Genomic DNA, 26,763 nt, shown 5'->3' with positions numbered 1-26,763 from the left:
AAGCTGTTATTTACGATTGTACCGGAATACCGCCAAGAAAGGGGCGGACTTGAGTACCTTGGGGATCCAAGTGCAAAACTCTGTTTAGGACCCATTTGCCATCTATAGACTAGTTGGGTTCTCGCTCAGTAGGTGTCAAAAAAGTTCAGCAGGTGCCAAAAACTTCTGGCTCATCTTGGCACCTAGTGAAGCTTACAGGGTGCCAGAATTCTATAGTAGGTAACTTTTAGTGGAATGAGTTTCAACTGGGGTTCAACTTTGTCGAAACTTGCATAATTAAGATATAGATACCTAAAGTAAACATAATAGCTCAGCGCGTGCCAAAATATTTTGACACCCGGTTACCTCTGGCACCAGAGCGGGTATCAGGCTTAGTCATATTCTCTTTGACACCCGCTGAGTTACCTCAGTTACCTCAGCCGCCCCCAAAAAGGCGGTGAATTTGGCCATCCACCGCCTGCTGTTTCCAGCGATGCTGACACACCTTTTTTGGGGAACGTCTGAGCTGGGAATTTGGTGGTACCATACAAGTTTCCGGGGTTTTTGCCCGTGTTTATATGGCGAAGTTTCCAGGCGCGTCTTTCAATATTTCCAAGTTTCTCGCGCACCCACGCGAATATTAAGAATCGGGCGACGATGTCTTCTGCATCTTTCTGAGCTGAACCCATTGACACCAAAATTGTATGTATAACTGGAAAGGTGGGTGAGAAATATGTCCTTAAAATACCCGAAGGAACCCTTTCTTAAGCTGTCAAAGCCATTATATGCCCCAAGTATTCCGCCAAAACCTCCATGAAGCATATATTGACATATTTTAATGTATAGTGGCTACATCTGATCCACAATATTAACTCTATCGCGTGAGAATTGACTCCAAACCCGCCTCACGATGCCAGATCGACGCCCATCACGACGGAAGCCTCCTCGGAAATATAACGCGAAACTGAACGACCCCGGAAATGGACAGACACAGTTGGATAACTGGTTGGCCTCTGAGAATAATCGACCTTCTTCAAAGGCTGGAGAGCCTATTGAATTGGGAGTGGAGTACGAGAATGAGGGCGCAACTGTCTTGCTGGAGAAACAACAAGTTGAGAAGAATTCAGTTCTTCAAGCGCAGAAACTGATTCGCGATGCGTCTGAGAAGCGTAAGGATGAACAGGACCAAGCCATCAGACAAGCAATTCGAGAGCTGTATCCCTATTATCCACGTGCGGGTCAGTTGCAAGCATTGAGACAATTGATCTACCTGAGAAAGGACCTTATCCTGATTGCGAAGACGTCATTTGGGAAGAGTATGATATTGCAAGCAGTGTCACTCTTGCTTGATAAGTCTATCACCCTTGTTGTGCTTCCATTGAATCAAATTGGCGTTGAGCAGACCAATTACATCGAGAACATTGGAGGGCGACCTTGTTTCCTAAACAGGGAAACATTCTCATCCGAACTTCTTGACAGGGTACAAGCGGGCAAGTTCACACATGTCCTCGTGAGTCCAGAGCTTGCAATCAGTGACAAGTTCCGTTCAACTGCTATGCATCCAGGTTTCCGAGACCGGCTGGCTCTGGTTGTTGTAGACGAAGCTCATCTTGTGGCTCAATGGGGCAAAGATTTTCGAACGGACTATGCGCGATTGCATCAATTGCGAAGTCTATTCGGCAGTGGCGTCCCCTGGTTTGCATGCTCTGCTACGCTTGATATGAATACATTGCGCGTTGTTATTGAGGGACTTGGGTTTCCAAAGGATGTTGAAATCTTGCGGACATCCGTCAATCGTCCAGAGTTGCTCATTCAAACAGCTTGGATCCCACAAGGCGCGCATAAGAAGGCAACGGCCTTGCGTTTCCTGTTTGACAATGGTCCTTGTCAGCCCATTTTACGACCGTCACGAATCCCAAAGACATTGGTATTCTTTGACTCGAAGAATGATGCATATACTGCCATGGAAAATTGTCGGTATTGGCTGCAGCATAACAAGCAACCAGATGGGGCAAGTGTTCAACATTGCAACTATACCCTCAAAGAGGCAATGGATACGGTGAAGGTCTACCATAGCGACACCGCAAAGGGAGACAAGGAAGCAATGATCAAAGAGCTTCAGAAACCCGGACCGCAATCCAAGCTTCGTGTCCTCATGACCACCGAGGCACTAGCGCTCGGAGTGGACCTCCAGGATATTGATCAAGTTGTCATGTATCGGTTCCCCAAAAACCTACAACCAGCAACGCTCTGGCAACGCGGTGGTCGGGCATCTCGCCTTGGACAGGATGGAAAGATCGTTATTCTCGTTGATCAGTGGATACAGGGGCGTATCAAGAAACGTGCCGTGAAACGCAAGATTCATACAGAAAATGATGATCTAGCGGAAGACAACCCACTGGCCGATTCAGATGATGAAGTCAAAGAAGCAAACCCTGAGAGACCACAGAAAGGTGGACGCTTAAGTCATGAAGAGCGACGTGCTGTGTTGCCTGAATTTTGGTATCTCCTTGCCAATGAGCCTACAGAATGCCTCCGGAAACGGTTCCTGGACTACTTCAATGAACCTGAAGAGTTCAGATGTAATCCTCGGCGTGACCGGTGCTGCAGCAACTGCAATCCTGAGTATCAGCTCAATGATCCAACTCGTTATCTGTATACTGAGCACGGTCCGAGGTCAGGACAGATGGACGAGATAATCATCAACCAGTTAAAATATTGGTCCAAGGAGGTCCTTTCAAGCGCTTTGAACGGAGTGAAGTTCATACCTGATTGCTCAAGCATACTGGCAGAAGAACAATATGTCCATCTTGCGATATATATTGAAAATGCCACCTATTCGGAGCGGGAATATTTCCAGGCAAAGGATCTTCAGACAATATTGGGAATATGGGCTTTGTCGAATCAGCTTGCTGAGGGTCTTGTGGATGTCTTGAAGAATGCATATCAAGCAGCCTTTATGGCCACTATTCAAACCCCTGCAAAGAGGAAGCGTGTGTCGAATGACTCTAGTCAAATGAGTGAATGCAGCAACCTCACATGGTCTTCTGCAGTCACGCCAGAAAGCACCAGTCAACCAACTCCATCTCGGAATATCTCTCCGTGGGTTGATATTAACACGCCATCCCAAGCTTTTATGGACATGCCTCCTCCTTCGGCAACTCCAGTTCCCAAACGCAAGGCCCTCGGTGTGGTATCAGGAAATGGGCGTCGCGTGATGAAGGGTGGAGAAGACCTAGGTTCTAAGGTCTGGTAGAGAATGATGAACAATCCATCTGATGCATTCCATCAATGTGTGTCAGTCACCTTATAATATAGCGTGGGAGTATTATCAATGGAATGAAGAGAAGTATAGCTAAAGCTGTCCCGGCAGCAACCTGCTATTCAGTGTCATGTGTCATTCTCTTCAATCTCATCTAGAACAGCAATAGGAGTCGATGTCATCTTGCTAAAATCAACTTCTTGTGCCCACTGTCCGTTGACGACGAGGCTATTGAAGTTCTGTACGGCTTTGAAGAGCTTTTCGCCAATTGTTTCTGTGAGTATATCACATGGTTGAAAGCCTCTTGTCCGACCATTTGGTTGCTTTTGGATGCACTTCGAGATCTGATAAGCTAGATGACGAACATCCTGGCTAGCATCCTTATTTTGGTGTCGCCCATTGCTATATTCTCCAAAGGTAGCCTCCAGAAGCTCCTTTAGATCAGTACAGTAGCTGGCTGTGAGAGCAGTTCGACGGAACATGGTAGTGATGTCCAGATTTGAGGTCCGTCGAGTCGACATGAGTGTCTTCATATGAAGATTGAAGAACTCATTCAGTCGATCAATTTCGAACCAACCGTCCTCCGCACCCCGTAGATTCACAAGTCCGTTGGCAAGAATGGCAGTCTGCAGCTCGGGATCAGCTGCTTTGGTTTGAGTGAGCCATGTCATATACAAGGAGAGGAAAGAATATCGGGTTTTCTTTGTGCCAGGGAAGAGGAGACAACATTGTGCAAAGATCCGCTGGATAATTCCAATGTCACCAAGTTTGATGGCAAGCTTCAAGGACTTGTAAGTCTCCATCTGCTGAAGGAATTTCGCATGTGCTGAGAACTCATAGTCGACTGGTTCTCCTTCTCGTTCACGAACCTTAGACTGCTGCTCTTTAAAATGGAACAGAGACTGGCGTATCTGATCCACAACGTCCAGGAATTGACCCCTTCCGAGGCTTTGAATCCAATCATCCACATCTTTAGCATCCGCGAAATTGACTGTTAATGGGACAAACTGATAGAACATGGCCGTGACGCGAGCGTCAAATGAGCGAGTAGCCACCTCTTCTTTATGGTGGAATGGACTTTTGTGTCCCTGTACGCAACCGAGACAGACCTTATTATGATGGATCGTCGATTCAACGGTAGGGTGGTCTGTCCCAGCATAGAGCTCAAAGATCATATCCAAGTAGTTCATACGCCAGTGGAACAGTCCGGGGATTGGCAATATCCAGCTGAAACGATCGAAAAGACGAGAAGCCTCCGCACGTTCTTTTTTGACGGCACGAAGGAGTGACACTGTTTTCTGATCTCCATAAACCAGTTGTAAAAGCCCATCAAGGTCTGTATCATCATCATCCCCCAGTTGCTCCAGAAAGACATTCTGAATGACCTTGTATGTCCCCTCTGTCGTGCCTTCGTTGTATAACATTGGCCCAAGGCTGTAGTGAATTGTCTTCTGCGCTTGCAGTCGTTTAACTGCTGGGAATTCAGGCCAGTCAATAAGATGGGCTCGCGGTTTCATCTGGCCTGGTTTGACGCACGCTTCCGCAGTAAATAGTTTCTCTACTGCCTCCCGATGAGTATAGCGAATGGCCTCTGCAATCCAATGGCGCTGACATTGATGGAAGATCTCATCATCCTGATTGCCTGGTGCCATGTAGATATCATGAGGACTCAGTGCAACCTCTGGATGGAACATAGATCGGAGAAGCCCTCCTGCAGGGATGGACTGACCGATACAAAGCTTGCCAGTGGTGGCGGAGATATGCTCTGATGGATCACGAATAGTTTGATGTCGAACAGTCTGGCTGTAGTCAAAGTTATCCCATGCCACAATGAGATTCCTGCGAGAAGCCTGGGCATTCTGTTTCAATTGTTTCTGTACACATCTTGGGGTAAGAAGTCAGCCAGAACATGTTATTCTCCGGTGAATGCGGTTATAGTACCTGTCCTAGTTCTGCAAGTTCCTTCCGTCTGTCCATGATAGTCTGGTATGCTGAGTTTATCCCCAGGCCAGCCAGAAAGCTAATCACACGTCGCTTGACACCCATTGCATGTAAATACAAGCCGATCAACATCGGGAAGTTGTTGCTTTTCCGTGGTGCAAAAGCGCAAGCCAGAATTGAACAGACCATCACAATGCTGCCCTGGTGGATCTTGGGTGTATCGCGATGGTTTCCTGGAGGTGTCATGATGCTAACGAGCAGTCCACAGAGCTCTGGAGCTTTCCTCTGCATCTGCGTAGCCAAGCTAGAGATGTCCATATCTTTAGGGTCCACATTGGACTGGAACTCGCCGAGTATATCTCCGTTAATCAGCCCTCGAATCTCGGTCTGTATCCGAGACACGAGATCGGATGCACCAGTGGCATATATGTCTTTTGAGACACTACCTAGCCGCTCAATAATTTCAGGTTGCCCATATATAGCGTCAGACAATTTCTGTGCTCGATACGATGTCGAATATCCATTTTTTTTGACTGGTTGTGCATGCACCATGTGGTAAAGAAGATCCTTGATTGTCCACCGGTGCTTATCATTAAGCTCAGCCAGTACCATATCGACACGTTCGCGTGGCTGCAATCCTGAGATATAACGAGATCGCTGAGTAGACGCAGGTGGTTCTTGTAATGGTGAACTGGAAGAAGGCCACTCGAGGGAGGATTGTCGAGCACGCTTTCGCGATCTAGAGATCATATTGGGCAAATCCGGTGATGCCATTCTTTCTAACAATGTCAGAAATACTCTCAGAGAGCTTGAGAAAACACACCTTGACCAAATGGTGGGGTTGCTGGCGAGAACCGGAAACTTGTATGTACGGAAGGGGTTCCCGGCTCAGACCACGGGCTGATGAAGCAACCCAATCGGGTTAGCGTGGCAGAATCGGCAGAATTCTGTCTCATCATTGGCTGTGGTCTGAGGGAACTGAGGTAACCGCTGAGCTGGGTGTCTAAACTAGTTCTACGCTAGTTAGCCTCTTTCCCTGAATCGGTAAGACAGTGGGGTTGAATGGTTTTAGTAAAGCTTGATATGTGCCAAGAGACCCTAGTGCCGAAGTGCTTTATGTGAATTATCATAGGATTACCCCTCCTCCTGAAAGTAAGCAACGCCTCATCAAACGCAGCGAGCCAGATAGGGGCCAGGGCCCTAAGTTATCAGACTCAGTGTAGGAAGGGGAGTAAAACATTCTCACTCCGAGAAAAGGACTAGTCAGGTCACCAAGGTACCGCTCACCCAGGAGATTACTCCTTCGTTCCAATCCACCAGGGATGTACATATCTGTGCGATTTGGCGCACCCTCGTGGGTGCGCCACGTTTTCCCGTACCCACAGCCGGTTCCATGAACTTGGCTAAATACAAAGACAATCAGAGCATTGGCTGGTTATCCATGAATAGGAAATCGCCCTTTCTCGCGCTGCCATCGTTGCATCGATCGATATCTCGCTCTCTGTTAGGGGTTCTTACAACGGGTCATGGGAAAAAGCTCGAGGACGAGCAACATGAATCTTCGGCAAGAGACGGAAGTAAGGCTATCGCAGGATCGAAGCGATACAGTAAGGAACGAGATTGTGATCGACTGATGATCGTGAGGGGTCAGTCGCGTCGAGCGGCCAAGAAAAACTGCCCCGGTCCAGTCCCATTTCACTCATTAAATACTGCTTGGTGATCAAGAGAGGAACTCCAAGAATCAGTCTTGTCACAAGCCTAGGAATGCGTATGGTGATACTCCATAGTCTTGATCTGAGGATTTCTATAATGCGACTGGGAAGCTCGAAAGCCACCTTCGACAGATCCCTTCTCTAGAGTCCCTAACGCAATTACTGAGCCGGTACATTACAGAGGATTTCGAAAACAGTTTACCCCCAGACACACCCGTTTTCATTTCCCGGAGACCCACAAGGACGTCTAGTCCGGATCGCTGGGTTTCAGATTCCCCGCAGCCAATAATACGGTGTTACGCCTTAAGGAAGGTACCTTAGCTAGCCAAATTTAGATTCGCGCATTCTGAGTGGGGCGCTGGGAAAGAAAGCGTGTGTGTCTGGGGGGTAAACTGTTTTCGAAATTCTCTGTAAACCTACCGGCGGAAGGGATGCACATTCTTCTGCGCTTCAAAGTGCATCTCTAGAAAGAGACAGTGATGTTGAAACGCATCAATTTATTGATCAACATGCGTTTCCACTCTAAGTGTTTACTGATTCTTGGCAGGTCCGAATAGCTTCAGCATTTTGGCACGTTGTCAGCTTCCCAATTCATAATAGCTGATATCGTGCAAAACCCATGAATTACTTGCCACCCCACCTGTTCATTATGGGCTGATAAAACTAAAGTGTTTTGACTCGTGGTATGTCCTGAAGTTCGGCTAATACCTGGTCGCAACCCTAACTGGCCCATTTCCCGCCCCCTGTCCTAGATATCTCCAATTCCTAATCGCCATTTTCTGGAAAACTAGGACATTGGGCATACTCCGAAGCAAATGGGGGTTCTTCAATATAACTTGCCAAAATTTGGGGCCTATCTGACGACCATACACCTTTGTAGCCTGCCGATGAAGTTCACCTACAGTCTGGCATACGACTCGCTTTTGTCCAATAGTTAAGCAAAAGCCCTAGCCGGCAGTCTGCCTGACTGCAGCTACCCCCGTGGAATAGAGTCACAGCAGTCCGAAAAGTAAACACAAGTAACAATGTTTGAACACGAAGAAATAAACCAAGTACATGAATGGGTGTCCTTATATATCCTTCACTTCCTTCTCCTTGGTATATCACTGAGGGTCAGATACTGGAGCCACTGTATACTCCCAGATATACTCCCGTGGAGTAGATCCAGAGTCACGATCACGTGGTGTGTACCAGCTGTTTGGGCGTCATGTGAGGTATTGTAGTACTTTTTCGAACTTCTCAACATCACGCAGAGCAGCATACCATGGCAGGTTATGCATCTATGCGCGTAAACTCCGATCGTTCGTTTCGTCAGTAGCAGGGGAAGGTATGGTCTCCTAAGTAGCGTCGCACCAGTGAGACATCACCTCTCGTGAATTATTAGCCATCATCTTCGTGATATCATTGTGTCTATCTGCAATGGAGCGTCAGTTACGTTTAATTAAAACAGGCACAGGTGTGTTTCGTGAGTCTCACAGGATGAAGGGTCGAAGCAATTTAGCCGCGCGTTATCCGGAGTCAGCTCATCCCCATCACAACTGGTCGGCGTGAGTGATGTGCAACCGAGGGGTAATGAGGAGTGATTGCATCTATATCATGCCGTAATGCTAGTTCTGTAACATCGATGTACGAGCGCAGTCGGTTTATTACTCTGGACGGGCGCTCCGAAAGTTCCTTATATGTCCAGCCATATGCTATGAAACCTTGAAGAATCAATGCTGTAGCCACCTTGTCTAGTGAGCAAGCTTTCTCCAGAATTTCAGGCTGGTGCAACCTGAGGTACTCCAGTAGAAGAGAGACATCTCCCTTACTTAGTTTCCTTTCCCACCTGTTTCCATCTAGTCAGTTGCAACGTATGGAAGGCATAGTAACACACTTACACTGTGTTTACCTGGCTACCAAGCATGAGCAATAGCCCAGGTCCAGCATCCATCAGAATTTGCATGTATCGTTGGCCAGCCTTACGATCGGCTTTCACAGCGTCTATGGAGGCTGATATGCTCGCTGCCTGCAAAGACAGAGCTGCAGACTTTCTGCCACGGCCACGGGATAAGTGGAGGAGGTCAGAGGTCGCCAACTGTTCAAGATCATGTTCCAAGAATATGTGACAGAGGCGACTGGCACAGTCATAATCTTCGCGGCCACGCTTTACCCGAAGAAAACCATGGAACAGTCGCTGAAAGCGAGCGACTGGACCTGTACCAACGCCAGAGAAAATTCTTTCCCGAGTGGACCAAAGGTTCGCGTACCTTGTTCCGTCGGGTTCCATGACATTGATTAGACCCTGGAGCGCTCTGGCTAGATAGCTTGCCCTGGAGCTTCGAGACCGCAATCTTGCCCTGAAGAAAGCCGCCGCATTCGTATGTTTCTCCAGAGGAGCATAGGCCGCATCAGTAGAGCTAGTCTCAATCACCCCGTCTGGCCGGGAGGAAACGGATGAAGGCAATTCAGAAGCAACCATCGACAAGCTCGTTGTCCCTAATTCCTCCGGAGTGAACGGGAAGCAACTCCTTTCTTCCAGACCAGCTACAACAGGGCTTGATGCAGCTTCAGCTATGAGGGGGGTGATATCAAGCGAAAGACTCTGTTGACAAGATTCCATAGACCTCTCTATTTCCAAGGCCATGGTAGCTTCCCCTTCCTGATATGATGGCGAGCTGAAGAGGATCCGTCGTTCGATTTCTGTGCATCGGAACACAAAGTCGCGAAAGCACCCAAGTAGACCCTTATAACGCCGTTCAGATTTAGGAAATAAAAAGTGAGGGTGCCATACTCACCGGTGAGTCGACAATAAGAGTCGGAGAAAGCGTCCCGAGTATCCGGGCTATAAGTTGCCCGTTGTTTTCATAATCCATCAGAATTGGGTACCTGCTAGGCCGTACAAAACAAATTCAGCGGGGTGGAAAAAAAGCCGGAGAGATAACCAGAGCCGCAATGTCCGTTTTTATAATTTTTTTGAACTGAATTATTCGTCCAAGTTTGAGAGACAATGACATTGAGTGAGGGAGGTATAATTCCTGACCAAGTTAACCGCGTTGCTCTGTATTTATTTACCCCCTTATTTACCCCCTTATCCCAGATCAATGTGAAACCTATATAAATGCACTTGTGGAGTTGCAGCTTTGATTGGAGCTGACAGGTTGCTTAAGTTAAATTAAAATGCTGGTATTCAAACCTTCCCGCCACATTCGGTGGGATCAAGCCATGTGGAGCTCTAACATAGAGTTTCTAGAATTGCGCCCTGCTGTTTGCAGAAAACGCGGAATTTATGAGTGGAACTGACCAGCCGGTCAAGCTAACGTGCGTATAAAGACAATAGTAAAATAAGTTATTGTTCCACAAATGCTACGCTAACTGCGTTCCTTCGGTGAAATATAAACTTTGGTTCGTAAGGCCCCGTTAAGGAGGCTGAGGAAATTATTCGGGATTCGGAAGTGAAACGCAGCCGAGACTTCCGGCTACTGCGCACCGCCGTTACTACCGAGTCAGTATCTGTCAATGGAATGGCTCAGAACCCTCGGCGCAATGGCAGATTCTGTTCAATCTTTCCAACCGGCGTCTAACCAGGCAGAGTTGCTCTGGATGCCTGAACAAGCGACTTCAATTTTTCGAAGCTCCCGCTTGCTTAGTAGCGATATTGCCTATCGAGAAGCACAATCCAATAGGCTAAGTAGATCCAGGGTATAACGAAGAATTATGGCTTCCAACTTCAACAGTACATTAGGGTTCCACACCGCCTATGGCCAAAGACAATTATTACCCATGGCCCAGCGACGGGTGTTTCGCTTTCTCTAAAGTGATACTCTTCTAGAGTGAGCTGCAGATTTCCAGTGTAGACACAAGAACGAGCCTACTCTAATGTACTGCGGTTAGCCGGGGCAGAGTAGTATACATTAGTGCTGCATTAGTAGCCGTGCCATTCGATCCGCCCACATCATGAACTCCACCGCCCCGTATGCGATCTCTGCGACGGATCGAACCAGCCTGATCGATATAGTCGAGACTCATTTTATGTCTTGGATAATCCTAGTGGGCTTGATTCGACTACATATGCGCCTCACGATCGGTGGACCGGTGCAGATTGATAACGTGGTGGTGCTTGCCGGAAGTGTAAGTATACCTACCTCGCCGTTCTTCCTCAGCACCCCCTTTATTTGAGAAAGGTAAATTACTCTGATGATTCTTGGGTTCAAGAGACGGCATGATGATCTTTTGTGCTCATATAGACTGAGTCCAAGTGCGAGGAATGATTGTCGATCTTGGAGACTAAACTGATCATGATCTCCCTGCGCGTGTGGGACCCAAGATTTAGTCAGAAAATTCTTGGGTCCCGTTGAGCCGGAACCCGCGAACGGGTCTCTGTTCGGCATTCGTCCATCTCCTGATTAGGTCATGGTTTACGATTTCAGGGTATTGCGATTTGCAAGTCAATTTAGGGTGAGGTTAACAGATAATAGTCCTATCACTAGTGGTAGGCAGAGAATGCATTGTCTTCGATAGAAAGATGCTCTTCAGAATAGAAGAAGAATTATTAATAACGGGTACAAGAGAAGAGAGAAACAGAAAGAATATGTACAGCCACGCAAAAAACTCTATTAAGCAGTGTATGGCCAAGGAAGCGCCAGTTCACCTCTTAACATGCTCTGGGGGAGTGGGCGAAACAGACAGTTGGGTCAACCTCTGCCCGCCCCTCAGTACGAATTCCACACCCTAATATAATCAACCTCCATCTGAACAGCCTCGCCATCCAGGGTAGTGGCATTGGGTTGACCAGGCCAATTCCCACCCACGGCAACGTTAAGCAGCAAGAAGTGGCCCTTGTGTGCAATTGCCTCCCACGTAGCCGAATCATTGAATCTGGACCCTGATATCTCAAAGGTTTTCTTTCCATCAAGATACCATGACAATGTTTCCTTTTTCCACGTGTTTTTCCCCATATGTTTTCCAGCAGCCGTACGTCGGTCAACCTGAAAGCCAACAGTATGCCAGTCACAGCCCGTCCATGCCACACCACCATTTCCAATCCCATTATATTCGTTGCAGGGCCCTCCTGGTGCATACCCACAATGAAGTGTACTATACACCGTTGGCAAGCCGTTCACAACTTCCAAGATATCCCACTCCGACACATTAGGCCAACCAGAGTAGCTTGGCCTAAAGTCAGTTCCTAGAGCCCAGAATGCAGGCCAGATCCCTTGTTGTCTATCACTGGGAGCACAGCCCGTTCTCAGCCTGCTCTCAATATAGAGTTTACCACCTGCTGGAGCTGCAAAATCTGAGCGTCGAGTTTCAATTCGCGCAGACGTCCATGTACCGTTGGATGACAAACGTGGTGTGATTGCAAGAGTACCGAAAGGAGTGACATGTATATTTGCAGGGGAGTTTGTGTATATCTCAGCCTCATTATTTCCCCAATTTTGGGGAGCGTCAACAGTTGGGTACCTGGTTCCTAGGTCAAAGACCCACTTCTCAGACGAGGGCAAGCTGTATGGATGATATTCGAATTCATCGTGCCAGGTCAACTGATAATCGACAAGTTCAAGTGATATTGCAAGGCTAGGGAACAGAGGGCTGCGTCCCTCAACTGCATGGTGATGGCGATGAGAGAACCCTTTTCGGGCTGCTGTGGCACCGAGAAATAAATAGAAGACACTAATGAACGGCAACATGTTTCAAAAGAGTGACAAGATAAGGAGTGACGAATGGTTTTGATAAAAGAAAAGACAACTGTAAGGCAGGCCGAAGAGGCGATGGAGCAGTCTAGAAGGCGGCTGGGTCACGCTCTAATATTTATCTGAGGTAGTTAAAAAAAATTCCATCGTGCTCATTGAATAAATAGCATTTCGAAAGAAGAGCTGATCTTCATATTGAAACTCCGGAATCCTTACAATTTTGCTGGCACCACATGTTGGTCTAATTAGCGTGATTTAAACTTTCTCTATCATTTAGGTGCATGTCTGGGAGGTAAATTTTTGTTGACACTGTCAGGTGTTGGTTTTGATCAAGTGACACAATGTAAGCCTATATATAGAACATAGTCAAACCAATACAGTGCAGTGCGTATCAGTACCCAGCTCCAAAAAGAACAACTATCTCGGAATACGAAAGTTTTGGGTGGGGGGAGAAAGGAATTTAGTTTCTCCCCTGAATTTCCGCTCTTTGACTGTTCAGAAACTGGGAGTGGTCAGTATGATAAAGGGGAAATATTCTTGCAACCCCACTAAGAAAGCTGGGGCTCTTTATTGGACTGATGCACGGAGTATCCAGGTCCCAATTTACACTCCAATCGAAAGGGAATGATAACTGAGAGCAGTTGTTCAGGCACGTTCTCTCCCGGCATGTGACGGAAGTCAATTGGAAATTTCAAACTTTAAGACTGAGTTAAACCATTTCCGGTCGTAAAGGCGATCCGATGGAGGAACCCGCGCGTTAATGGTAAAAAAATACTTTCCTCTCCCTACGATTTTATAATTTAATTGCGGCCAGATCGGACGATTTTGGGAGCGGTGGCTGACTCGAATTGGATAATGGTATGCTTGGCGGGGTCGAAAATTGCTAAGTGGCGCTGTCAAACTTTACATACCTAAGACCGCCGCACGACAGGGAATATGGCATCCGATAGAATTATTACCATTGTAGCTGTATTTGTAATTCTTATACTGTACCGTTGAGCTGGAACTCTAACTATTCTCATTGGTGACTTGAGGAGTACCTCTGCAGTTTGGAAGCCAGATTCATAGAAATTGTCCTGTTCCTTGTGTGATACGACGGATTCCGGACCGCAATTCCTAGATGCCAATCCGGCCCCTGGCCCGAGTACTTGGTACTAGGGGGAACCAGTACACACGGTAGAAAGAGGGAAACAGCTCGTTTGGAAAATTAAGCTTTTGATGAATGGCAGCGCTGCGGCCCGAACGGCCGGCGCATCCTTGGCCTGTCGCGTCCTTTCTACACTGTAAACTCTCAGCACTCTCAACTCTGTCTGCCGCCCAAGTAAACCCGCACTGCCCTCCGTGCTATTGGCCGCTACTCCTTCAGAGATAAATGGAGTTTCTCGGCGTCGTTTTCGTTCCGTCTCTTTTTTCTCCTTTGCCTTTTCCTTCCCACAGGTCGCTCGCTACACTCGAAGCATTTCTGCTGGTGCCTTTAAATTTTTCGTTCCACTTTGGCCGTTCTTTGACAACTGTGGACAATATTCAGGCTTATACTACCGCTGCGTTTCGGAATAGGCCGGGACAATGACAAAATGACAGATAATGTTCCTCTTAATCTGGTAATGAAACTTAAGTAATTTGGACAGATACTCCTAAGACCACCATCTAGCTCTCATCTATGCATCAGGTCAGGCCGCCACTTAGAGCTAAGCTCGGCATATTCAACGAATAGCTGCGTGCTTCTATCTACAAGTTGTCAGCGAGTACGTCTAGTATGCGACCGCCAAGCCAGCGTTCGCCGCGCACCGATCCACAACCCCTCTTTCTCACCGCGTGGAAAGGCTTGCCAAAGCTTGGCACCATCAATTTTATTCCGAAAGCGGCTCAGCCTGATGCAATTGCCATTCGAGGATACCCGGAGACTGCGTGGGAAAAACAAAAGGGTACCAAAGGTTGGAAGTGTACAGTGACACCTCGTAAGTTCTAACAACACCCCGGCCCCATCAAAATATCTCCAATTTTCAATGCCCTTTTCTCTTGAATGAACTTGAAGAACGTTACCGACGGATGGAACTCGCCACGTTCTGCGAGCTGTTCGCCCAGCTTCGCGAAACCACTGGCGAGCGCTGCGGCAGTGCGCGCGAATTCGTTGATCATGTACGGTTGCTGGTACATCGATAGAATGCCATCGCGCCCGGATCGATTGGCGATCGAGCACACATCGCGATCTTGCTGACACAGATCGGACCGGAATATGTCCTGATTGTGGATGCCATTCAGAATGACAAGGATCCGGTGAGTCCGACCGCGATCGGAAACCGTCTGTCTAATGCCGAACAGACGGTTCGGAGGAAAGAGTCTCTAACACCCTTGCAGGCAGCGTCTGGCCCGTCCGTCCATACGGTGCAGCAGACTGCCAAGAAATACAACTATTACAAGAAGCGCCGCCATGTGGCTGCGCAGTGCTGGAAGAAACAGCGAGAAGTACAGCCGTCCAGGGACCATGCCCTGAAGGCTGAACGGAGTATTTCCGGCTCGCCAAGAAATAATTTACAAAATATACCATCAAGCCAGATGGGAGATCGGCAGGGCCCGCCGACTTCAAGAGACCGAGGATCAATATCGTGAGGGCGAGGGTGACGACCCTTTTACCCACGCACCGCAACCCTGGTGGATCCTGGACTCGGCCGCCACCAGCCACATCTGCTGGGACCGGGGCTTCTTCAGTAGTCTGCGGCCCTACCGCGAGATGCTGGACATGGCGGGCGATCCAGTGGAGCCGAAGGGATTGGTACGGTGAAGCTCACGCCGCGGGGGAAGTGCAACCAACCCCTGGTGTTAAAGAATGCGTACTTCGCGCCACGCGTCGGGATGAACCTGATCAGCGTGCCGAAGCTGTTGCGAGGCCGCTACTCGGTGGTGGCGCACCCGCAGAACGTCTTTGTGCAACGCCGAGGACGAACCGTGGGGACCGCCTACCATGCGGAGGAGGATCTGTTGATCCTGCGGTGCCATGTGAGCAAGAGATCTCGAGAGCGAGTCCAACTGGCGAGGGCGCCGACGACCCATGACCATGCAGATTCCCTGGAACCGCAGGCGGTGGCCATGGACGTCGACGAGCCTCGGGAGTCAAGTGACGCAGAATGCGCAACGTCAACCTCTGAACTCGGTAGTGAAGCTGTGATACTCGAAGACGATGCGTGCAAAGGAGTGGACCAGGCCTCCGAAGCGTTGTGGCACGCTCGGATGGGACATCTGAACCGGGGAGACTTGAGGGTGGTCCTCCGGCAGACCGGCACCCCGTACCGCCCGCTGACCCAGGCGCAGCTGCTGGAACACCGCAGTGCCCGGCGTGCATGTCGGGTAAGCAGCATCAGAAGAGGAACTCCCTGCAAGGCGGCCACGTCTGCACTCATCGAGAATGTTTGAAACGATCCATTCGGACATTATGGAAATACCGATTGCCAAAGATGGCTCCAGGTACGTGATCACTTTTACTGACGATTATTCTCGTGGCTCGTGGGCATATATATGCCATGAGATGGAAGCATGAAGCGCTCCAGAAGTTCCGCCAATTTGAGGCCTGGGTGCATGAAGGCGCTGAGGTGGAGGGCGTAAGACGCGATGGAGCGCGTCGGCCCCTTGGTCTTATCTGACTCGGCGGGCATAGGTTACTCGCCACAACAGTTTTCGAGATTGGTGATGGGCTGCTCCTACAACGGCATGAAGATGTCAGTGGTTTTTGTGTTTGGGATACCAGACTTGGCACAGATTATCGGACCCGGCGCAGCAGGAGGCGTGACATTGCACTCACCTCATCGTGTACAACGAACGTCTGGGGCTTATGCATCCTGCTGTTGGCCCGCAGCCTTGTCTGCAGTATTTTACATAGGACATGTTGCATGGTTTGAAGCGACAGGGCCAGAAATGGTGTGTAAGCCATGACTCTGCGTGGAGCACTGACGGAGTGCTGGTTCGGGCTCACTTTGGTGCGCTGTCAACGGTTTCCTGTCCATCATTAGCTTTTTGTCGGCGAGACAATGAGTGACTTACCTGTTCTGAAAGAAGACACCGGAAAGGGTTCGTGGCTTTGCGCGCAATGGACGGAACGCATGGATAGTTCTTTCGCATCGTCTTTGAAGTCAGTCCAGTTTCGGAAGGGTTGCGTTGAAATCTACATACCTGTGCGAAAACCTCTTTTGCATCGATATATTCAGGGGCGGGACAGTGGTCGGCTGCTATGGTGGACAGATGTTCGCATAGCTGCTTTGACCAGCTAACCCCAATCTGCTTCTTGATCGGCTGGCATGGGTGGCATAGTGGACCTGGTGGGAATCTCATTCTCACAAGCACTTTCTAGCTTGTCGGCCCACGATGTATCCATAGATGTCAGTACAGTGGAAATTTCAGTAGGGTTGAAGGGAAGAACTTATCAGTTTCCTCACACGCAAGGCCTGCTCGACTTTGCGTGGCCAAGTGATGGAATTGTAAAACAAACCTCGTGGGGAGAGGACGTATTTATAGGCTTCTCAGCTCCTGTCGCGTACGTGCTCTGCTAGGTGGCAAACGTTGAAAGACACAATGCCTATCCTAGGTGAGGCGTGTTGTAACATATACCGCAACTATTTGCAGCAAATTTCTTGGTTTGGCTTTAGATGCTCACCGAGAAAACATGCTAGAGTCAAGTAGAGAGTGAGTCAAAGTGAGTCGGTTAAGAAACGTTGGGTCACTGTTGAATCTACGGTCATAATACTGAGGCAACCGAAGCTGTTCATTCTTTGAACTTACCAAGAGCGCTCACAATTTTCATCTAAAAAACATGGAAATTATCTGGCCTCGCTCGAGTGTTGATTGTCTGCGCTGTGTGTGGTTCTGTCCCTCTAGGCTGCGGAAAGCGTCAGTACTCAACCCGTCAACCCGTTGAAGCTTGGCCGTCCTTGTTGACGGGAGTCAACTTTTGAACTCGTGATCATGGTTGAGATGGATGCCCCTAACAGCACGCCAGACCAGGAAAAGGAAGGAGAACAACAGCCCAGTGCGTTGCCAACCATTTGTGAAAAGGGCAATTCGAGGAAGACTTCTAATCAAGTCCCTCCACTGGTAAGTAAAGCGGCTCAGCTTCTAATGCTCTTGCTAACCATCGCAGCTCTCTCCCTCGCAACAGGAAGCAGAAACAAGACATACCTTGGCGACAGAGCCCTTTCAACCTATTTTGAAGGTGCTAACAGACCTCGAACGCGACGATCCCAAGTTCGCCTTTCCAGCAGGTCGAATTGTCGGACTCTATCGACGCCTATCCAAACACATCGATGATCAGAACTTAGAGCAGAGCAATCAGATCTTGAAGGAGGCTAGCAGACACCTGACTAAAGAGAGGGACGGACTTCAGCTGCGCCACGACAAGCAGCTGTCTCGGCTGCGCTTTTTCGAGCAGGCACTGGAATCATCTCGGGTTCGACTGACTCGCGTACTCGATGACTGGGATCACCCTTCCAGACTCAATCTACCAGGGTTCTTGGACAACGCAAGAGAAGAGTGAAGCATTGCATGTTCATATTTGTCTTATGTCTTTTACAACGTGGAAAATAACCAACAATTTCACAATGAAGAGGATTAGCGCATGCCAGGTTATGTCTTTTTAGTTGTTCACATTAAGAAGGCATATGATAGCCTTTGCGGAGTGTGTCAGCGGATAGTCCGGCTTGTTCTAGGTCACTTCTATTAATTCAATATATTATTGACAAAAATACGGATCCAGTGACAATGTGGGCAGTATAGCTAGCGGAGGAAGGGTCGAATGAATCGGCCGTCTCGCATTGCATCGGAAGAGCTACTTGGGTTAGACGTCGCCAGCCCTAACAGACCACCCAACCTTCCCCTTGGGGACCGCTTCAACAATCTTTGTGGAGTATTGACGTCTTCCATTCTGCTTCGAATGGCCCTCAGGATGCAATCGTTCCTTGCTAGATCCAGCGATCTCTTCAGGCTGAAGTAATTAAGTCCGGGATTGACCACAAGTGCGTCAACAATCGGGAAATGTCCACCCTTGACGGCCAACATCAATGGATCCTCAGAATATCGATTTCTGACGCTTACATCAATTCGATCATGGCGTAGCAGCGCCTGGACCATCTCCAAGTCACCGCCACGGGCAGCCATGCAGAGAGCAGTGTCGTGAGTTGCGATCGTGCTTTCGTTGATGTTCAGACGTGCGTCTTGTTGCACTAAAAGTCGTACCACATCGAGATGGCCATGTGCAACCGCTCGACAAATAGGCGGATCTATTAAATTCATTCCATTAATCTCTACGCCCGCCATACTCAGTAGACAAGCAACCGTGTCCACACTTCCGTGCGATGCGGCAGCAGACATTGGAGAGTGGCCTGTAACACAGTGATTGAGATCTATTCCTGGCACCGCAAGCAGCTGCCGTAAAACTGCAGTGTCCAATCTGGCTGCCGCGTGATGAAGCGATGTAGAAGGCCCCTCGCGCCTCCCGTAGCCTCCGACGAAGTTGACATCGATGCCGTTCTCGGCCAGTAGCCTCTCGGTTATCTCGTCGTGTGACAAGTACGTTGACAGCCAAAGAGGCGTATTGCCTTCTTTGTCTTTGCAGTCCACGTTGGCACGGGGGTGACTTAGGAGCAAATTGACCATTTCTAGGCGATCACTTTGAATGGCGAGATGGAGCGGCGTATAGCCATTCCGGTTCTGGATGTCCAAATTCAGGCCCTTTTGTCCGAGAAGCCGTTTGACAACATCTACCGACCCATAGGCCACTGCTTGGTGAAGAGGTAGCTCAGCCTCCTGTGATGATCGGGTACCAAGAAACACCTCGGCCATCGGATCGTTTGAAAAATCATTTCCATCACGGGCCTATTGAAGCGACGTGCCCGGTCCCATGGCGAGTGGCCCGAATCATCCTGTAGATCAGGGTCGCTGCCTCTAGAAAGTAGCAGATGCACGAGCCCTATTCGGCCTGCGAAGACTGCTAGGTGGAGCGCCGTTCGGCCGTGTTTGTGCTTGATGTCCACCTGGACCTTGGGTTGTTCTAGAACGCGCTTGACGGTGGAAAAAGTTCCGTAGTGGATGGCATACCACAGGGCGCTCTCCCGCGCTTGATTTTGAATGTTGATGTCTAGATCTCGACGATTGAGCAAGAGGTCCCGCACAGCAGGGGAAGAGTATTTCAACGCCCGCATTAAAGGAGTTTTGCCTCGGTAAAATGCATTGATGTTGGCGTTGTGCTGGAGCAAAGCCTCCACAAGACCAACGTTGTCGTAATTGACGGCCAGGTGCAACAGATTGCTGTTCTGAAATTTGATATTGTATTTCCAGATGCTGGGCTGCAGTCTAAAATCGAGGTCTTTGCATGATTTTGCGAGGGCAAATAATGCACTACCGTCCAAATACGACACAATCCACAGCAAAAGCTCGTTGGGCAGGTCTCTGATATTTGGCTGTAACGTATTAGCTCATCGGTAAACCCCGTAAGAACGAATTGAACGGACCATGATTGGACAGCGGATGGAGCAAACGAAATGTAGATAGGGGTGAGGTGAGAGATGTGAAAGTAGGATATGGGAGGCCTTTATATACTCACCTCAGCTAAATTCCGTGGTCAGCTAGGAGTGTAGTCTGTCACTCCGCTGAGAGGTGCGTAGCAATCACACGGCAGCATCAAAGCCTTGACAACAATGTTCAGGCGCGGAGTTGGAGAATCTGTGGGGTCTAGCTCCTGGGAACGCCAAAACTATTCCTGGTAGTGTGTCGATGGCATGAGAACTGAATCTATCTCTACGTATCCACATCTTGCACCTAGCGCCATAAGAACAAATCACAACCTATCACGCACTTCGAAATTCATAGGCAACCCAGAATCTAACGCAGCATTTGTCGACTTCGCTGCCTACCGCAGTAGCCAATCTGTTCGCCAATGTATGGTCCCCGCGATGGATAGTCAAATGTGCAGCTGATTGCAGCAGTGGTCTGGAATGATATCCCTTCATGCAGGCCACTGATCGGCTGTATACGGCGCATACTGCGTGTGAATGCATTCTTCGACGTACCGACTGTTTCAAGGAAGTGTTCCATGCCAGCCACGCAGCCATGTAGGTAAGGAGCCCACGGCGATGGCATATAAAGCTGGCGAGGGAACGCCGCAGTGGATTGCCCAACACCACCACAATCCGAAGCATTTTCTGCCTTTGACGACCACCTCAATAACTACCATGCTGCCTTGGAATCCGTTTCTTGTTTGTGAGATAGAGGTCAGCCCCAATGGCGGTCCTGGCTCTTGTTGCGGGACGACGAAAAAAGGCGAGCCGTGCAAAAACTCGATCAAAGTTGAAGACACCAAGATCGGCCATCAAAAGTTGACCTCTCTCGCCAGAGAGCCATTTGACCTGTCATCGTTGCAGTCGAAGCTCTGTGATGTCGCCAGAGACTTCCTCTGCGCGAGATGGCACCGACAACGGCAGGCCGACCAAGTGGGCCAGCAGTGGTATGAAGCCGCCGTCCGCAACCAGGCGCGAGTACCACACGGCTCCAGAATGGCTTCTCCATCAGTTGTTGTACATCCAGGCCAGCGTCAGACATCGTCAGCCTCCAGGCGACGCCCTGCATCAGACAACACTGGCCCGTCACCTCCTCACAGGCTCAGACAAAACCCGCCGGTGCGGCTTTCAACCAACCCCGAGCCAGTGCAGCCATTCAATCCATTTGTGACTTCTGCAATGCTGCGGACGAACAGTGTTCCATGGCGCGTTTCGCCGACCCGACCAGCCATCCTCTCATCGGCAAATAATATCCGGGCTGGTTTCCAAGAATTGACGCTCCAGAGTCTCACCTCGAGTGAAGAGGTCGACAGCGTCCACGTCGACAGCATCTACTGTGTGTTCTGCCAGACCGAGGATGAAGACCATGCGGACGAGAGCGTGATCTTGCACTGCGGTCAGTGCACATCGCTCTGTCATCTGTCGTGCGCCGAAGAATGGCTGGAAAAGCGAGATACAGGGTTTGGCACGTCATGCTGTGTGTGGTAAGTGTGAACGACCTTATTTCTGAGACGACCAAGACACTGATGACCGCAGCCGAAACGAAGGGGCCCTAGATGCCATCATTCGCCCCTTACGAATCCCCTCGTCGGATGCCGAGACATATTCCGTCCACACGGCAAGCGATCCATCTCCCTCTGGTGGGCCCCGTCGCTCAGCCAGACTAGCAGGAACTCATCTACCGCGACAACCTTCCACCGCTGCACCGCTTCGCCGATCGGCACGACTCAATTCCACTCAGCGTAGCTGATCACAGGTTACAGCCGAGTTTGACGGAAAATGCGAAAAGCGAGTGAATCACACGCGAGTACACGTGACCAGACATTCGGCATCGTGATCAGCAACAGAGGTTATAGCCGTTATAGCCGTGATATACAATTTTGAAGCAAATTAGCAAGAAATGAAATACCGATGGTTAAACTCCGAAGTACAACGCGACCGTTTCATCTCGTAAGTGCTGGACACCAATACACCATAGCCAGTAGCTATTGACTGCTTCGCTGATTCCGAAAATGTCTGAGCTCGAGACTGTAGTGGTAGATAAAAGTTCTGTTTTCATGATACCTAACGGCGGTGACCAAAGAAACAGAGAAGGATTCATCTCAGTGGAGCCGTGTCGCGTGAAGGCGGGGATTGTTGGCAGAAAAGCCACAGGCAAAAGACTGACAAACTCTCGTGCTTGTTAACTTACTCTGGGCACCAATATGTTGGCCCTGGGAACCTCAAAAGCATTTCTAGGAGCTGTCTATCCCCTAGGAAATACTCTTGAGATCCTGGGGCTGTTTCTAATTCTAGGAAAACGAGATCTACCCCTGGGATCTTCGCCTTACGTTCCTGACTGAATACGGAACTGGCTCTGGGAATACATTGACCAGATCTGGGAGCTGTGGAGCCCCTGGGAGCTTACTTTAGGGTCCTAGAGTCACTATCTTGCCTTCCGAGATCGCCGACAGCCCTCACAAAACACCTTCACCAACCCTGCTCACAAATTTGCGCCATTGGACCACTCCCAGAAGGCACACCTACGCCTCCAGGAATCAACAAGTTGTCAACAGGAACGTGGCTTTGATTCCTCGAAGTGACGGTACTAGACCCCAGAAGCTATGTCGGGTTTCCTGGGGGATATGTGGCTCCTAGAAGCTGCTTCTTTGCTCCCAGATATGTTTCAGGAGCCCCTGGGAGTAAGATAACTCCCAGGGTCAAGAGATGAGCTCCTAGCACTGATCGAATCGTCAATAGGAGCGTGACCGGTTTCGTGATAGTGATGGTGGATAGTCTTACAAGCTACGTACGATTTGCTGGGGCTATGGTATTTCCATAGTCACCGTTTTGAAGTCTTTACGAACACCAAGTTTGATCGATGTTTACACAGAGCAAGTCGTTGTTCGACAGCCCCGGAAAATGTGTCCGATGTCTTGGGAGTAACCCAGCTCCTGGAATCACCCTGAGCTCCCAGGGTCTGCTGCCTTTTTGAAAACTTGCATCAGGTATTCTGGGGTTGGATTGGTCGCTGCATATACCATATTAGTGCACCTCGTGGAAGAACATTTGACCCGGACGTGACGTCGTGGGTGAAGAAATTCATAAATACATGCTTCCCATCCTACTCTTTCCACAATTAGGCTCCTCAGTGCCACCTTCTGCCTTGAGAGGATGATAACCACTCTTTTTTGATGATGACGATACCCTCCAACCTTGAATACCATATTCATAGGAACTGACTTAAGCAGTTCGGCTTTAGTGGATTCGATGCCTGACTTTCGATTGTAACTTACAATGTCATCCCCAGTTATATGTTACTCTGAAAAGGGAACTTGAAAGCAAACTCAACCTCTCCCAAAATATTCCTCCCATTTCTGTCTAGCACCCTGCCATTGAATACCGCGTTCGCCTCCGGACCGTACATTCTCTTCCACAAAACAACCGAGCGATCTTCATTATGGGTATCCGACTTGAATTCCATCGCCGTATCATGCTCTGAAAATTTGATCGTGTGGGGTTCTCCTGAAGCGTCGATGTAGGGTAGGGTAGAGCCGGGCCGTATGTCTTGGTAAAGATCATCCCAATCGATCGCAAAAGAGGAAGATTTCACGGTACACATGTATTTCGACCGTTGAGTCTCCATTTGAGGATCTCGATATCTCAAGTATACGCCCGTACCCTTTAACCACATCACCGGCATGCTCGTATCGGGGTCTCTGTACATGTATTTGCTCTCCACAGGCTGGACTAAGGCGTCAAATGGCTCTTCAGATGTCGCGAGCTCTGTTGGCGCTTCGTGCGTGGGCTGATTGGGGGTTATTGCCACGATCCAGATTTCAGGCGTATGTATGAGTCCGCCATTGGTCTCCACCTCCGCAATTCGACTGCCCTAGTACGTTGCCGGACGCTGGATTCTCTCCATTAAATCCAGAATATCGTTACCAAGAATTAAGACTTGCAGTCCCTTCTTGATCAGTGGCTCAAAGTACATCATGAAAGGGTCCTGCTCCCTCAAAGGATTCAGATATCTGCTAGCGTAGAGGAATTTTTCTGTGACTCCGAGCAGGTGCGCTATCAAAGAGATTTCCGTGGCGGTGAGCACACTCAACAAGGGGTCGGCTAGCTCGTAATACCCGCTCTCCGTCATACACACACACACACAATTCATTACGCCCGGAGGTATCAAGCCTAGAGGGCACCTATACGCTATTTGATCTTTCCATTGCATACATTTTGTCATAGTCTCATTTTCGAGAGGAAAAGCTGAACCAGCTGCAAAAAACCCCTCTAGCCCATACGGTATGTCCTTAACGATTTCTTCTTGTTGTTGTTGTCATCATCTCATCTCCCCCAAAAGCAATAACCCATCCCTCTGTGACACCGGACCCCTCCACGTGTCCATTCTCGATGTAGTTTCGTGAACCTCTTCCCTGAGTAGCGATTTACCGAGAGTACTTCTCATATTAACGCCCGAAGTAGCTGACTGCCTCGCTGGCGGCAACACCAGATAGCAGACGAAGGACTGACGAATCGACATGCGATCGAACCGGTAGGGCAGGTGAGTTATTGTGAACAAATCCGGTAAGTATAGGTTGAAAATATGTAGGCAGGTCGGTTGTTCGAAGGCTCGTCGACGTTGCGAAGTTGTCGACGTGTTCTTTTGAAAGCTTCCCGCCGCGTCGTCTCAACCAATAAAGGAGTTTGCGCCGGAGTTTCGATTTGGAAAGTTCTCAGCTTCGGTCAGACCTTGCAGTCTAACTTACTGACGTCCCTCACCACGAGAAGGTGACTTTCCACGAGGGACTCTCCGTCATACAGCGATTTTCGAAAACAGTTTACCCCTTGGAGACACACGCTTTGTTTCTCGGCCCGTACCCGAAACTACGCTAATCCGTATTTGGTTACTCTGTAAAGAAACCCAGATTAACCGTATCGCGTCACAGAACGTATTTGATTTCAGCGTGCAATGAGTCATGGTAAAATACCGGAAATCTCAGAAGTTCAAGGCGGGTACTTGAGGGCGTGAGAAGAGATCTGGCGAGCTGACCTTTATCCTGCTCACCATTTACCCTTTCTTTCATTTCCTCCGCTACCTTTGTCATCTACCTCTTACATGACAAAGGCTGTAGAGGACTAAGCCCGGTAGGCCAATATTGATATTGTTAGTGGCTTTTTCGTGGCTCTTGCTCTCTCCTGTTAGTTCTTGGCGTCTGCTGGTTCCGCACATGTAAGCTAACGCAGATCTCCAGTGCTTCGATCGTGTGTCGATGTGAGCAACAGCCTGTATAATATCAACTATATCTCTCAGCATCAAGAATTCGAACCATTCCAGAATGTTTTGCAGGATGAAAATTCACGCGCCTATCTAGTCTTACGTAGGGACAAGTTTGAGGATACAACATTTCTGCCTAAGGAGTGTTATTGGGAACTGTCAGGCCGACAAAAACAACCAGCACAGCCGAGTATGCAGCCGTGCTCGACAGCACCTCCTTTAATCCATCAAGAAACAAGGCCATCAGCAGGCCAAATATGGTCACGAAGACTGTTGTTGAAACCAGGGCCGTGTAGAGCGTTCTGTGGAGGACTACCAGCCACATCGGCGCTATGAGGAAGATGCCGCCTACGGCGGCTACGGCTAGCCGTTGTCGAAAGCCCCTGATCCAGTCCTGCCGAAGGTTTCCGTCTCTTGTACCACCAATAGGCCTCGGGTGTCTGACGGACGACTCCCATTTGATGATGGGCTTTGCCCAGTGCAGCGGGTCTGCTTCATCCTCCTTGTCTCTCATAGCAACATGGAGCATGAGGCGATCTACATATCGCTCACCAGTTACGATGAACGGGTCTTGGGTCTGCAAGGTGTGTTTCCCCATGTAGTCATAATCTTGCAGAGCTTGAACTATTATGGAATCGCATCAGTAGATGGCAAGGAGCATATAGTTGCTTCAGGCTAATATTGACTTACCATACTGTCTCAGGTCTTCAGCCCACTCTGAAGGCTCCATAGCATCATATCTAAGGTCGATTGCATGCTGCATTAACCTGTGTTGAAGTTGTCGTAAGCGCAAGCGCTGTAGCTCAGCGAAGTTGATCCTGTAACTCTTCTCTCTTTCTTCCAGTTGTTTTTGAATTGTACCGGTCACTCCTCGAGGCGGTTGGCTGCTGAGTCTCAGTTGTGACTTTTCTGCGACAGCTTTGCCATTATGACCTTTTCCAGGCCTTTCCTGACTATTGTCTGAGTCATCATTGGTCCCATGCTTTTGTCCAAATAGTACGTTAAACCAAGAGTCGGCAGGTTTGGAGATCTTTGTGATGAGATTGGGACGATGATGGTCGATAATCCAAGAAGGGTCATGGAAGTCCAGAAAGTCGTGCGTAGCATGTCCTCCGTGATTGCCTTCGAGATCAGACTCCCGCTGAGCCCGATAGAACATAATGCACGGTCTTTTCTAGCGTTGAATATGATAGCCTACCGAAAGTAGCTACAACACTCCAGAGCGATCACGTAGAAAGCAAGTACGTGCTTTTGGAAGAGGGAGCTGAAATTTTGGGTAGCATTTCCTTTCTGCGCGGGTAAGCCTCACACCATGCAGATGGCATAAGCCACGTCACTATGCAGCAGTCTCTGCTCAAGAAGGGTCCCGAATGGGTACGAGTGCGCCACGTCAGAAGTTCGTAAG

At 49.1% G+C, this 26,763-nt stretch overlaps 3 protein-coding genes across 3 annotated transcripts; 1 reads left to right on the top strand and 2 right to left on the bottom strand.

Annotated features, from left to right (window-relative positions):
• Window positions 1–11,585: 11,585 nt before the first annotated feature.
• On the bottom strand, window positions 11,586–12,563 carry N7446_012070 (glycoside hydrolase family 16 protein; the record flags this gene model as incomplete). The annotated part of the gene is made up of 1 exon (XM_058520812.1): window positions 11,586–12,563. One exon carries the CDS (start codon window positions 12,561–12,563, stop codon window positions 11,586–11,588), a length of 978 nt encoding a protein of 325 aa, XP_058367098.1.
• Window positions 12,564–14,615: 2,052 nt separating this feature from the next.
• N7446_012069 (uncharacterized protein) lies at window positions 14,616–15,977 on the top strand (the record flags this gene model as incomplete). The annotated part of the gene is made up of 4 exons (XM_058520811.1): window positions 14,616–14,717; window positions 14,790–15,072; window positions 15,119–15,339; window positions 15,393–15,977. The coding sequence occupies 4 exons, from the start codon at window positions 14,616–14,618 to the stop codon at window positions 15,975–15,977; spliced, it is 1,191 nt and encodes a 396-aa protein (XP_058367097.1).
• Window positions 15,978–25,494: 9,517 nt separating this feature from the next.
• N7446_012068 (uncharacterized protein) lies at window positions 25,495–26,517 on the bottom strand (the record flags this gene model as incomplete). The annotated part of the gene is made up of 2 exons (XM_058520810.1): window positions 25,495–25,982; window positions 26,049–26,517. 2 exons carry the CDS (start codon window positions 26,515–26,517, stop codon window positions 25,495–25,497), a joined length of 957 nt encoding a protein of 318 aa, XP_058367096.1.
• Between the last annotated feature and the right edge of the window lie 246 nt (window positions 26,518–26,763).

This window comes from Penicillium canescens (genome assembly GCF_028828765.1).
Source record: "Penicillium canescens strain IBT 15451 chromosome Unknown utg000009l_segment0_segment0, whole genome shotgun sequence".
In the NCBI taxonomy this organism is placed as follows: Eukaryota; Fungi; Ascomycota; class Eurotiomycetes; order Eurotiales; family Aspergillaceae; genus Penicillium; species Penicillium canescens.
Note: the sequence above shows the minus strand (reverse complement) of the source record. Positions and strands in the feature narration are given on the sequence as shown.